Source organism: Notamacropus eugenii, chromosome 4, assembly GCF_028372415.1.
Source record: "Notamacropus eugenii isolate mMacEug1 chromosome 4, mMacEug1.pri_v2, whole genome shotgun sequence".
Classification (NCBI taxonomy): Eukaryota; Metazoa; Chordata; class Mammalia; order Diprotodontia; family Macropodidae; genus Notamacropus; species Notamacropus eugenii.
Window position 1 is genome coordinate 90,385,666 of NC_092875.1, and position 14,141 is coordinate 90,399,806.

The 14,141-nt window shown below is 39.5% G+C and overlaps 1 protein-coding gene and 1 long non-coding RNA gene across 4 annotated transcripts in view; one reads left to right on the forward strand and one right to left on the reverse strand.

The window, feature by feature from the left end:
- The window catches only part of LOC140500378 (uncharacterized), a 19,469-nt gene continuing 5,328 nt past the window's right edge, over positions 1-14,141 (reverse strand). Inside the window, exons 4-5 of the long non-coding RNA XR_011965708.1 lie at positions 7,124-7,222; positions 1-383 (exon numbers count right to left, since the gene is read on the reverse strand). This is a non-coding gene — a long non-coding RNA (uncharacterized lncRNA). The remainder of the gene's footprint in view (positions 384-7,123; positions 7,223-14,141) is intronic.
- Positions 12,833-14,141, forward strand: part of LOC140500359 (glycosyl-phosphatidylinositol-anchored molecule-like protein) — a 27,480-nt gene continuing 26,171 nt past the window's right edge. For all 3 annotated transcript variants that reach the window (XM_072602874.1, XM_072602873.1, XM_072602876.1), the window contains exon 1: positions 12,833-12,969. Coding sequence is in view for 1 of the 3 variants with exons in the window: in XM_072602876.1 (XP_072458977.1) it covers positions 12,878-12,969 (92 nt within the window). In the remaining 2 variants the exon portion in view is untranslated. The remainder of the gene's footprint in view (positions 12,970-14,141) is intronic.

Here is a 14,141-nt window from a genome sequence, read left to right on the forward strand (position 1 = left end):
CATGATATATAGCATTTTATTTAGTTATGTATGCTTATGTATTGGCATTCTGAGGCTAGGGAGAATCAGAGAAGACATGGTTGAAGATTTCTTAATGCTGGATGGGGAGCAGTACATGGACAGAGTCTTTAGGGAGGGCCAGACCTTTATCTCAACATATCACAGTCCAATCTGGAAGACCCCAGTGAAACATGCCACTAATGCCATTGCTACCGCTGCAATATTGGCTCCCAGCTTGTGTCCTTTCCCTATCTTTTGAAAGTTGCATAAGTCGGTAACACAGCAGCCGGTATAATAACTTCGGTATTCTCGTCCTCTAAGATTCTTAGTGAAGGGACAGACTTCTGAACAATACTTGAATATAGACGTCATTAGATCATCCACTTGACCATAAAAGGGAAAAGAAAAAAATTAAAATCGTGTTTAGAATTCAACAGTTTTAATATAGAAATGACATCTTTCTACACATATAAAGCAATTTCTAGACCCACTTATTACCTTTAGGATCAATACAAAATCCTCTGTTTGACTTTTGAAAGCCAACCTTTTTACAATGTGGCCCTCTTCTACCTTTCCAGTCTTCTTACGCTATACTCCCCAATCTGTACTCAGCTACTTCTCCTTTACTCAACTCACAGGATATTTCCCTTTATTTATTCTATGCCTGAAATATTCTTCCTCTTTGGTTCTCCACCCCTCCCCGCTTGGTTCCCCCCCCCCCTTGGTTTTCTTCACAACTTAGCTCATATTCTACCTTATGCAAGGTACCTGTCTCTCTCAAAGTTAGTGCTTCCCATAGATCCTACCTCTAATTTAACCTATATATACCATACAGATATATCTTATATATCATATATCTTATGTATCATATATCATATATATTATATCATATGTATACATATATATGTATATATATATATATGTATATCTTGTCTGTACTGGTTGTTTGCATGTTGTTTTCCTCCATTAAAATACAGACTCCATGAGGAAAGGAACTCTGTTTTTGTCTTTCCTCAAACCCCCAATGATTGACAACTTTTTAATGTAAGGAGAGACTGCCCACTACAGTAAGCACTGATAAAATTTGAGAACACCTGAGTTGGGAGAGATTGGGTAACCTAGTATATTAGAACACATAATGCAGAATGTCAGAGCTGGAAGAACCTTAAGATGGAAGACTCTGAGAATGAAATGAGACAAACAGAGAAGGTTTGGCCTGGAGCAGACCTTAGGGTACAAAATTTCAGAGTTGAAAGGGACCTCAGAAAAAAAATGAAAGAGATGCCAGAGACTTTAGAACATAGAACATAACCTCTCAGGGCTGGGAGAGTCTTCAGAAGATATCAGAATTTTAAAGGAGTTTAAAATATAGCATCAGAGGTAGAAAGATCCTGTGTGTGTGTGTGTGTGTGTGTGTGTGTGTGTGTGTGTTTTGTGTGTGTGTACCTTTGATTTCACTGATGTGAGAGAACTTCCAGCATAGAAATTCTCTATATTGATACCAGTCAACCACTTACTTGTAACATCTAGCTTATATAATTGTCTGGGGGCACTTATAAATTATGTGACTTGCCTTGTGATCATGAATCTAGGACGTGCCAGAAGCAGAACTTTAATTTACGGCTTTCTGACTCCATAGCTGGCCTTCTCTCAGTCATGTTTCTCATCTCTTCTGTTTATCACCTGCTTTTATTCTGGTCTCCTTTGTGCATTTAGACTTATCTTAATGGTTTTTCTGCCATTTTATTATTGTGATTATCCTTGGTTACTGTGTGTTTACTCTTGTATTCTGTTGTCTGGACCATTTGAAAATCTAATAGTTTTTGGGGTCTGTTTATCTTTCTAGGAATAATTTGAATGATTGAAGGTCTTTCCCATGGTCAGCTTGTAAAATTCGCTATCAGTGGAACTGCTAAATTCAACCACTAATTGTCTTGGAATTTTCATCATAGGATTTTTTTGGGAGGCAGTTTGTAGATTCTTTTAACTGGCCATTTGTTTTCTGGATTCAGAAGTTCTAAGAATTTTTCTTGTAGTATTTCTTGCATTATAGTGTTCAGGCTGTTTGACTTATCATGTTCTTCTAGGAAACCTATAATCCTTAAATTGTCTCTACACACCTTGTCTTCAAGATTAAGATGTTACGCTTGTACGGAGATCATATTTTCTTTTAATGTTAATTGCTTTTTGCTTCTTTCCTTCCAAATTATCCTTCACTTATATGCATTTGCATACCCAAATTCTATCTTAGAGTTATTCTCTCCTCTTTTTCTTTGGTGAGACTTGCTACTATAAATTCAAATTTTTTTGTTCTGCCAATTATCTCTGCTATGTAGGTCATAGATTTTGATTTTAAAATTTTTACTTCTTTTTAAAGACATTCAGGAATAATCTGCTGTAGTTCCATGCTTTCTTGGAAATCCACAGGTTCCTCTGCCTCATCAGATATTAATTTATTGTCTTTTATCTTGAAATATTTATTCATAGATATCTGGGTTTTTTTATCCTGACCTGGGGGCCATTTCCCCTTCTGTTATTAATCTTTCCTTTGGTTTATCTACTTCTGCTTAAGGGCTCAATTAAGTTTTCTTCCTCCTGAGATTTGTAATTTCAGCTTTTTCCTCTTATATTCCGCAGTTTCTTACTTTCTGACTCTTTCTTCTTTGAGTGTGGTTTCCCTGGGACCTGACCCTCAAAGTGATCTCAGCCTCTGTTGACACTGGGTGATTCACATTTTCCTCTCCTCTATCAAATGACATCTGGGAGGGCAGAAGTGACCCCAGCTGGATGATGGGCTACACTGGCTTAGTGGAGTGCCTCTGAACTATAGACAATTGCCCTATCCCAGTTCCCTCGGTTCTGCCATTGTCTGACTGAGGTCTGTTGTGGTATCAAGGGCTGCTGTGTTCTGGGGATGCAGCTGGAACCAATTTTTGCCATGTGGGTTTCCACAGCATGGAAGGAATATAGGGCTTTGAGTTGAATTCTGTTGCAAGCCCATAGTTCACCTTTACAACTCTGCTGCCAAGCATGTGGTGGGCAGTGGGAGAGGAGTGCTGAGTAAACCCATTAGAAATGAAAGACTATTTGCCTTCTCTGTTGTTAGTTCATTGAACTGTCATTTCATTTGGGTTCTTGGAGTTCTAGATCATGGAGACAGCTAACATCACTCTGCCTCTTATCCATAAATCCTATTTTGGAAAAAGTTTGATTGGTCTTGAGGATTCGTGAAAATATCTTATTCATTGTGTTCTATCTTATTCATTCCATCTCAATGCCTCTCTATTCATTACGTTCCACTGTAGTTCTCTCAGGGTCTTTGAACACAGAATGCCAGAGTTGGAAGTAACTTCAGAAATAATTTAGTCCAATCTCCTCATTTGACAATGATGGAAACTGAGGCTCAGAGAAGGACAAAGACTTATCCAAGGTCACATGGTGGGTTAGTGGGCAGACTTGACTGACCTTCAAACACAAGCCTCTCATCTGGGAGCTTTGTGTTCTTTCCACTTTCTAGTCACAGCCCGTATAACATTGCCCTAACTGACATCATGTCACAGTGGCATTGTTAATAACTTTTCACTAAAACCCCTGGTGACCTTCTCCAAGATGGTCGCGAGCTCATCTTGTTCTTGAGTCGCAGTTGGTGGAGATCAACTATAAAATTGTTGTTGGGCAGACCTGAGATAAGTGCCAAGCCCCGTCTTGGGAGAAAAGAGAATTTCTAGCAGATAGCAGAATCTCCTTTCCCCTCTGAGCACAGATCACTGCTTTTTGCCACCATGTCTCCTATTTTAAGTTTCTATTGAAATTTGGTGATTCCGGACTATATCTCCCCATTGGAAGATTATTCCTAGAGAAATAAGTGATCCCTGTATTTTCAAATTACCACTGTTGGTCTAGACTTTTCTTGAAATTGTGAAAAGTGCCAGGCTAAGAAAAATGTTTCCAACATGGAATGTATGACTTCTAGGACCATTTAATGAGTTTCATTGATGAATTAGCCTGAGAGGTGGAGAGAGACTTTCCTTGAATTTTCCTCCTGGGCACCTGGTATAGATCCTGGGCTCTCAAAGTCACTGCTAGCATAGTGGTACGCTCTACCAGGGCATGCTCATTAGAATGGGCTTTGGATAGAGACTTTGGATGTCTGTATTGGAGGCTGAGACTGGATGTGGCTACCAGAAAATGGGTCCCTAGGGGATTCATTTAGTTGAGTCATAGAAACTCTGGAGATTTTTAATGTTGAATGTTAATGATGAATGGAGGAGCTACACCATGGGTCATGGAGAGAGCAAAGAAATTGGGAACAGAGAGGGAGGAAGGAGAGACAAGGGAAAGGGAAGGATAAAGAGGAAAGGAGAGAAGCCCCTTGTTTTCTTTTCAGTCCTGTATGACTTGACTACTTCTGATTATTTTCTTCTAATTATTATTGCTCCTTATGGCAACTGGGGTAAATTTCTGGTAAAATAAATGAACTGACTCTGTGATCTGGGGCAACTCACTTCCCTTTTCTCTCTGGACTTTAGTTCTCTTGTCTGTCAAATGAGAGCACCAGACTCAATAACTAACCGTTTCCAATCAGGAGATTACATGACTAGAAAAGATCCATGAAATAAGGGACCACATCTTATCTAAGCTTTTTTTCTGCGCACACTCTATGCTATCAGCAAGTGTTGAATGAGTAAAGGCTGGACCTATGGTCACAAGATCTTGGTTGCTATGACTGAATGTGTGATCTTGGGCAAAATTCTTAGCATCTGTGGGACTCTGTTTCCTAATCTGTAAAATGAGGCTTAAGATGTTCTCTTCATAACTCTGGTAATCTAGGATTCTATGAATTGGTTGCTCCCTGGGAGCTGGTCCTTTGCCCAGTTCTTCTGGTAGGAGGCTCTTTCCAAACCCATCTATTGCCTAGGAGCAAACATTGCTTCACTAATACACATGTCTACTGGTCAGTCTCTGCCTTATATTCCCTTTATTCATGTTCACACAACTCTTGCAGACGTTCTTCTATACTACGTACACACTCTGAGACATCCACAGATACACACACATGCACTGATTCTTATCCCACTACATTGATATATGCCATAGCATGCTCTCATGTTTACAGACCCAACACACACACACACACACACACACACACACACACACACACACACACACACACACACACACGAACAGACAGCTAGGAACAGGACCTGTGAAGGACCTGGTTCTGTCATTCATTTTCAGTGATATGTGGTTAAACCAAATACATCAGAGAGAAAAGATCCTAGGATCATAGATCATCAGATTCCTGTCATCTCTAGGATTATGGATTTAGACCCAGAAGATATTCTAGGTCATCTAATCCAAAGTCCTCCTTTTTCAGATGAGGACACTGAGGCCCATATGAGGGCTTGTATTAGATGACCTTTCAGGTCTTTTTCAGCTCTAAATTAGGAGGCTAAGTCTTTTTACATAGAATCATAGAGTTTTTTACCTGAAAGGGACTTTAAAACACAGAATATAGAATGCTTCTTGCTCAAGGCCACACTGGTAGCAGAGGGGACATGGGCCAAATTTGGATCTAGGTTCTTTCATTTACAGACCAGAGATGTTTCTACTGAACCATGGGGACAGGATCATGAAAAGAGAAAGGTGGAGGTAAAGGCAAAAAAAGGGTGGGGAGATAGGATGGGGAATTATAAGGAAACCTTTTTTCTTTTTTAATCTTGTGGGTGAACATTGGATGGGATAGAATTATTCTGGGTTTTTTTTGAGGAGATGAGAAATGTTGTCTAGTTCTGGTTTTTTTTAAATGGTGGGTTTTCTCTTGGTAGGTAGAAAGGGAAATTAATTAGGAAAGCCATTAACGAGAAAAACCAAAGACCTACCATCCAACCAGGAGATTTGTTGATTGGCTGAGAATGAGCAAGAAATTGAAGCATGGACCAGCTAGCCATGCCCACTATGCTTAGAAGGATAAATTTGAACTCACCTTGGAGAAATTATTAAGAAAATGAGACATGCTATTTTTATTAGGTGTCCATGAGTCAAGGAAGGGAAAGAATAAGTATTTATATAGCATGGACTTGTGTGCCAGGCACTAAGCTAAGTGCTATTTTTTTTTTTTTACAAATATTATCTCATTTGATCTTATTATTATCCTAATTTTACAGTTGAGGAAACTGAGGCAAACAGGGGTTAAGTGATTTGCTCAAAGTCCCACAGCTAGGGAGTGTCTGAGACTGGATTTGAATTCAGATCTTCCATACTCCAGGTCCAGCACTCTATCCATTGTGCCATCTGTTCCTGGAGTTTTGATGAGGAAGCATGAGCCTCCTCAGCCTAGAGATGATTATGAAAGATCAACGGATCTGGGAAACTTGATCTAAATATTAGATTGGAAAGTTTAGGCATCACCTAGTCTTGTAGAAGATAGGTTTTGTTTTGTTTTTAAATAAGCATTTCTAAAAGGGAGTGAAGGTTCCTTTGAAGAAAGGACCATCTTCCTGGAAAAAGCACTAGATGCAGCAGAACCTTAATTTAAATCCCTAGGTACTGACTCGATTTTTGCTAAATCACTTAACCTCTGCACCTCAATTGCCTCATTTGTAAAATGAAAGATTTAGATTAGAGAGTCTCTAATCTGTCTCCCTGCTAAGGCAGTTCATGTTAATAAGTTTCTCTCTAGCCCCAGCATTCTGTATTCTGTGTTTTAAGGTTCATTCTGGGTAGAAAACTCCATGATTCTATATATAAAGACTTAGCATCCTAATTTAGAGCTATAAAAGAATGAGAAGTCACTAAATACAATCTCCTTATTTTCTAGGTGAGGACAGTGAAGTCTATAGAGATTATGTAATTTGCTCAGAAGTACCAGATCATGGACCCAGGCCCAAGTTCTCTGGCTCCAGAGGATCCCTCATTCTTCCTATTGCCCCATTCTCTCAATGTCACCCTATGTTATGAAGGCCTTCTTATATCAAGGTTTGGCGATTGCCTAGAATCCGTGAACTTTTGTCCGGATGGATTTCCTCAGCACCACGCAAAAACTGTGACATTTGGCAAGGACAGAACAAGGACAAGCCAGGAATAACCAAGAGGGTGGTAAGAAGATGCTGGGGGTTTTTACCATTTATCACAATCACGCAGAACTTGTCCTTCAGCTGGCATGATTTTGGAGCTTCACACAGGTAATCAATACTGCACACGTGACATCTGAGTGGCTTCGCTGTAAGGAAAGTACAGAGAGTGAGCTTGTAGCCCATTAGGCAGGAAGCTGGGCATTTCCATTAATTCAATATCTACTCTCGTCCTCCTGCTGGAAACATCACCCGACTGAACAACTAAGGTATCCACCCCATGGCAGTAACAAAGATAATAAAAGTACTCATGTCTGTGGTGCTTTACAATTTGCTGTGGAATCTTCCTCACCACAACCCTGAGGAGAAGTAGGGAGTGCATGAGTTGTATAATAAAATGCATGAGTCTCCATTTTACAGATGGAGAAAGTGAGACTCAGGGAGGTGGTTTGATTTGCCTGTGGTCACTCTGCTAGCAAATATTAAATTAGGGCCCATGTGGTGATGAAAGGGGAAAAGCTCTACGTTTGGAGTCATCAACCAGGATTTAATTTTGGGAAAGTGAGTCTCCCTCGTTTCTCACTTATATTTTAAAAATTTAAAAAGAGGGAACCAGACCAGGTGATCTCTAAGGCCCGTCCCAGTTTGGAATCCCAAATCCTACAATCCTAGTTCTCCTGACAGTAAGACTGGGGCTGTCTCTGCTAAACCTCATACCCCATAGCATGACTAGTAAACAAACAATTGAATCTGGGCAAAATACTGTGACTTGAGTGTTGAGGGAGGTAGTGGAATTTCATGGAAAGATAAGGAACCCCCCATTTAAATCCTAGTTCTACCAGTGACTAATTATGTGTTGTTGACCAAATCACTGCCTCTCTTAGGGTCTCAGTTTCTACTTCTGCAAAATGAAGGGGTTGAGCCTTCTGACCTAAGGTGGTGACTTGAAAGTTTCCTACCACCTCTCCCAAAAAATACGTCAAGAATGGTAAGGTACAGTAACAAAGAAGCAGGGAATCAAGAAACCAGAGAAACACTAGTGAGTACCTCCATCCCATCTAGGATTGCACTAGGAAATAAGTCCTGATGTCATTGGACTTCCAGACCTGGGGTTATGCTGGAGGAAAAGTCTGAGAGAATTCATCTTCCTGAAGACTGAAGCAGGAGTATAGGACCTGGACTGCCAAAGGAAACTGCACCAGGACCCATGCAACAACTCAGCCAGAGACAATGGTAACAGACGTAAGATGGGCCTAGACCTAGTTCCTCCAACCAGGATTGTGTGCATCTGGACTGCAAAGGGGCAGGGAGATGTGACAAGATCTTTCATTTGAGGAAGGACCCTAGGCCAGCCATGATTCACTCCTTGGCTCTGCTTTTGGCTCAAAAGAATTTGCCACCAAATAGCCTGAAAAAAATTAGGCTTAGACTAACATCTCACACTGCCTAGCATAAGAAGCTCCAAATTACCTAGATATAAAAGGTCACATGATAAATTTGAGGAACCAGGAAGAAAATATATTTTCTAATAATGGATAGAGAAAGTGTTCATGACCAGACAAGGGAAACAGAGGACAAATAAAATAAAAATAGACAATTTTTAAATATAAAAATTGAAAAGGTTTTGCTAAAACAAAATCCATGCAGTTGATATAAGAAGATAAAACATTAAATGGGAAAAAAAATCTTTGTAGCAAGTTTCTCTAATAATGGCCTGAAAGCCAAGATCTATATGAAGAGTGGATTCAAATTTATAAAAAGTCATTCTCCATTAGATAAAATAAAAAAATTCAAAAAAAGGATATGAAGAAGCATTCTTCTCAAGGGAAGAAATCCGAGTTTACAATAGCCATGTGGAAAAAATGCTCCAAAACATTAATAACTGGAGAAATACAAAATTAAAGCAACTTTGATGTTTCACCTCACATGGAACAGACTGACAAAGATGAAATGAAAATTGGTGGGGTGATTACAGGAAAATGGGTGTATCATTGATCAAATTATGAATTAAACATAATTTGGAACTGTCCCTCTTAAAATCATTAAAATGTGTATGTGTATACACACAAACACACATAGGTATATGTATATATGTGTGTGTGTGTGTGTGTGTGTGTGTGTATAATGATACCACTATTATATCTATCTCAAGAAAGAGGAAAGAAGAGACTCATATGTGCAAAATATTTTTAGTAGGTTTTTTTGTTGTTATAACAAAACCTGGAATCAAAGGGGTGCCCATCAATTGGTGAATGACTGAATAAATTATGACATACGGATTAATGAAATCTTATTATATTCTAAGAAATGCTATGATGTTGAAGAAACTTTGGAAGATATTTGAACAAATATGAAAGGAAGTGAATAAAGTCAGGAGTACAACTTATTTGGGAAGAACAATGTAAGGGCAGCTAGGAGGCGCCATAGTGCATAAAGCACCAGACCTGGAGTCAGGAAGATTCATCTTCATGAGTTCAAATCCAGCCTTGGACACTTACTAGCTGTGTGACCCTGGGCAAGTCACTGAACCCTGTTTGCCTCAGTTTCGTCATCTGTAAAATGAGCTGGAGAAGGAAATGGCAAACCGCTCTAGTATCTTTGCCACAAAAACTCCAAATAGGGTCATGGAGAGCGAGACATGACTGAATGTGAACAAAAATAACTTTGAAAGATTTAAAAACTTTGGTCGATGTATTGAGCATCCATGAGTCCAGAGAACTGATGTTAAAATGTGCTATTCACATACTGACCTCATCAGCTTCCATGGTTTTAATGATAATTTCTATGCAAGTGTAATCTTGCTTCCACCCAAGATTGTTTTTTTTTCTTAACAAAAGCTCTGCTTTACACTATGGGAGTTTACATCAGAATTTGCTGCTGATACAACCTTGGGAAGTTAACTTCATGAGACCCACTCCAGGGAGTGGATTGAATCCATTTTTTGAACCTGTTTTTTGCCTATCATCTATGACACATAAGAAAGTGACATTGATGGGAAGGAATATTTTGCAGTAAAACCTAAGTTTGAGTTCATTCTCCCCAGATACTGAGACCGTTGGTATAGGGGACTTCTTTTCTTACTATATCTTCTCAGTAAATATCCCTTTGTAAAAGCTAATTGAAATTAATTGGTTGGGTTCTTAGAGTCTTAGACTATGGAGACAGCTGAAATCACTTTGTCTTTTACCCATAAATCCTGTTTTGGAGAAGTTTGATAGGTCTTGAGGATCAGAGAAAATATCTAGTTTCCTATCTCATTCATCCCATCTGAATGCCTCTCTATCTGCTGCATTCCACTCTAGATCCCTCAGGGTTCTTTAAACCTAGATCCCCAGATTTTTAAGTACATTCTAGAATGTTGGATTGAGCAAATAATATTAGTGAGGAACCTAAATGCTACTGAGGGATACCCTTAGAACTCTGATGGTGATGTCATTTGCAGCCCTCTGACAGTAACTGAACTCACCTGAAAGAATAGGAAGTGAGGTAAGGGTTCCCGGAATTTATATGAGCTACATAGCAGCACTAAAGGATGGGGATTGGGTGCAACAGGATCCTGACACCAACAACTACTCTTCCTACCTGGAGGCTCCTCATACTAGGTGTTTAACAAATGAATGAGTCTTCCCATCTGAAGGCTTACAGTGGTTCTTGACTCCACACTCAAATACAGCCAGACAAAGAAGACAGAGAGGACTCACTTCTAGTACATTTTGGATGCAAATCTGGCTCAGCAGCCAATACAAAGACCCCTTCTTCAACAAGAGAGCAATCAGGAATAAAATAGAATAACTGTGCATGCTCTTCAGGGGAGGGCAGGGACCTCTATTACACCTCATCACATACTTACAGACAGGGCCTTGCCATGTGGTTTGTCAAGAGGCAGAGTTCACCACGCATGCTCTGAGGACAAGCTTTCCCTTGGCCCTTCACTCCCAGATATATGTATCTAGTCCTCAGTATCTCTCCCGAGTTTCAGCCATTGCCTATTGCCTACTTTAAACTAGATGCCCCATGGGTATGTCTGAAACAGATCTTGTTCTCTTTCCCTCCAAAGCCATGCCTCTTTCCGATGACTTCTGTCTCTTGAGGGAACCAGCATTTTTCTTGTTGTTCAGGTTCTGAGTCCCAGAATGATTCTTGACTTCTCATTTCTGTCTTGGGATACACCACCTCCTGTCCATGGCTATATTTCTCAGATCTGCAAGACTGCCTATCAAGGGCAGGTAAGGCAAAGGCTGTGCCAAGATCTCAAGGGCCAAACTGTGTCACCTGGCTTCTGAGACCTTAACCACTCAGAACACATCGTTTCCCTCAAGACTCAGGTTACATGCCACCTTCTAAGGAGGGCTTTTCTGTCCCTCTGGTCCCTCAGCTGCTAGTGTCTTTCCCTCTGAGGCTACCATCCATCGGCCCAGGATTTCTCTTATATATACTGATAATCGCTGAATATCATTTTTGGACTTTAATAGGGGCCAGAGCTTGAATTAATCAATCAGAAGAAGAGCCTGGACCTAACAGTCTCTGTTTTCTGAAGAAAACTCAGAGAATACCTCTTCTTATGTCAACAAGGCCAGATGGGGCTGACTTAGCATTCTATATGAGACCCTTAACCTGAGACACTATCCTGAATAATGGGACTTTTCCATATCTTAATATTCTGTGGACATATACTATGTTATGGCATGTTAATGGTAAAGAAAACAGATATCCTGGGTTGTAATTTCAATTGAAACTGTCAACTCTGTTATCTGATTGTATTTACAACCTATCCAATTAAGAAATTCCTTTCTCATGGTATAGTTAAACACATATAGAGACCATAAATCTGAGGGACACAGACACCCTGGGACTGTCCTAAAACAGATTTAAGCCTGGTCATTCCCGTAACACTCAGCCAGAGATTTCCTTCTCTGGCTTCATGGCCATGTAACTGACAGCTTTAAGGGAATAAACAACATGCATTCAGCCTGCTTGCCTTTTTTAATCAAACTTTCCGATCGACAATACTGATAACATTTAATATCACTTTTGGACTTTTAATAAGAGCCAAAGCCTGAACTAATCAATCAGACTGCTTTGTTTTGCTCTAAAAATGCCCTTTCCTGCGTCAGCAACTTTGCTGACCTGTTTATGACAGGATGCCTACAACCAGTGGTGAGATTTTTCTTATCTTGATATGCAGAGACAGAGGACAACAGACATCCTGGGATCTTAATTTCCAACTGACTCTACCTGGTTAATTGTCTTGTCTCACTGTGTGCACAACCTAAACAACTAAGAAAATTACTTTCTCATGGTAAAGTGTATATTTTACAATATATACAATTATTATACATATATCATATTTATCGTATATTGTATATATATAAATATTGTATGTATATAAATTATAAATATATAATATTGTATGGATATATATATATGTGTGTGTCTACATATATATAAATATCGACAATACCTATTGATGTCAATGTTGTCTGGTCAACATATCAAGCAATTGGACTGACCCCTCTTCCTCAAACTCCCTGGTCCTATCCTCAGACAGAAGTTAGGGTGTACCGACTAGAACACACAGGTAACCTGATCACCAAACTGATCCATTGAACAAGAGCTAAATAATTCCACAGAAAACACCCCTTGACCTAGGATGACCATTCAGAACCAGGGCATTGCCACCGTGAAGTTCAGAAGGGTTATCTTAATGAGTCAGGGCTTAAAGATTAATGTAGAGTATTATGCAAGGCAGTGGTGGTAACCAGACCTCACATCTCTGCAAAAAGTCCGCTCTATTTGAGTATCTCATGAGGCCTGACCTGGAAAGTAGAATAAGATACCAGATGCTCAGTATCTTACACAGTCTGACAGAAGACAAGGGAAGGGACAACTTTGGGAGGTAGGTGCTATTATCTCCATTTTACAGTTAAAGAAAGAGAAGCAAACAAGTCAGGTGACCTTCCTGCGTGATACAACTAGTCAATGTCTAAGGCTGGATTGGAATTCTGGTCTTCTTGACTCCAGGTTAGCTAGGTGGCACAGTGGATAGAGTTAGGAGGACTCATCTTCCTGAGTTCAAAACAATCCAGCCTCAGACACTTACTAGCTGTGTGGCCCTGGACCTCTAATTGCCTCAGTTTTCTCATATATAAAATGAGCTCAAGAGGGAAATGGCAAACCACTTCAGTATCTTTGCCAAGAAAATCCCAAATGAGGTCTTATGTCCTCAGTCCTCACAACTGAGCAATAAGAATGCCTTCAGTAAATCTGCAAAAGTTACCATTCAAATAATTTTACTCAATTACAAAAAACAGTTATTTCATCCACCTGTGTAATAGTCTGCTAAAAAATTAAATATGAAATACTAGCTGGAGAGTATGGCATAAGGGATAGAGCACCAACATTGAGATCAGGAAGACCAGCATCGGAATCCTGTCTCAGACACCTAGCAGTGGTGTAACCCTGGGCAAGTCACTTACTTTCTCTTTATCAGTTTCCTCATCTGTAAAATAGAAATACCAATAGTTTCTACCCCGTGGGGATATTTAGAGAATCAAATCAGAGGTAACACATGCCAAATGCTCCACAAACCTCTAAATATTATACATGTATTACTGGTCCAGGATGGCTTCTATCTGAATTCCATTGGATGAGATGAGAATAATTTCTTTTCCAATAATAACATTTCTATTGAGATCCCAGTAAAATGTTTAGAATGGGAGAAAATAATAGTAATAATGACCATTGTCATCCTCAAGATGCTTTCAATGACCCCAACATAGAATGAGCTACTCATTCCATTACACAAAGCAGTTATTTGACTCATCTGTGCAATGGTCCTCAGAATACTACTTGTTATGGAATAAAAACAGGGTAAAGAGTTGTCCCAAGGCTTTTCCCATCTGAACTACATCAAAAAATATGACAAGAATGAGATTAAAAATTTTAATAAATTACTTCTTAGGGCTTTTAAGTTTTGCAAGGTGTTTTATCTATGGCCCCTCATGATTGCCATGAGAAAACTTTGAAAAAATCAGCTATTCCATTTGAAAAAATGACTTGACCTACCCA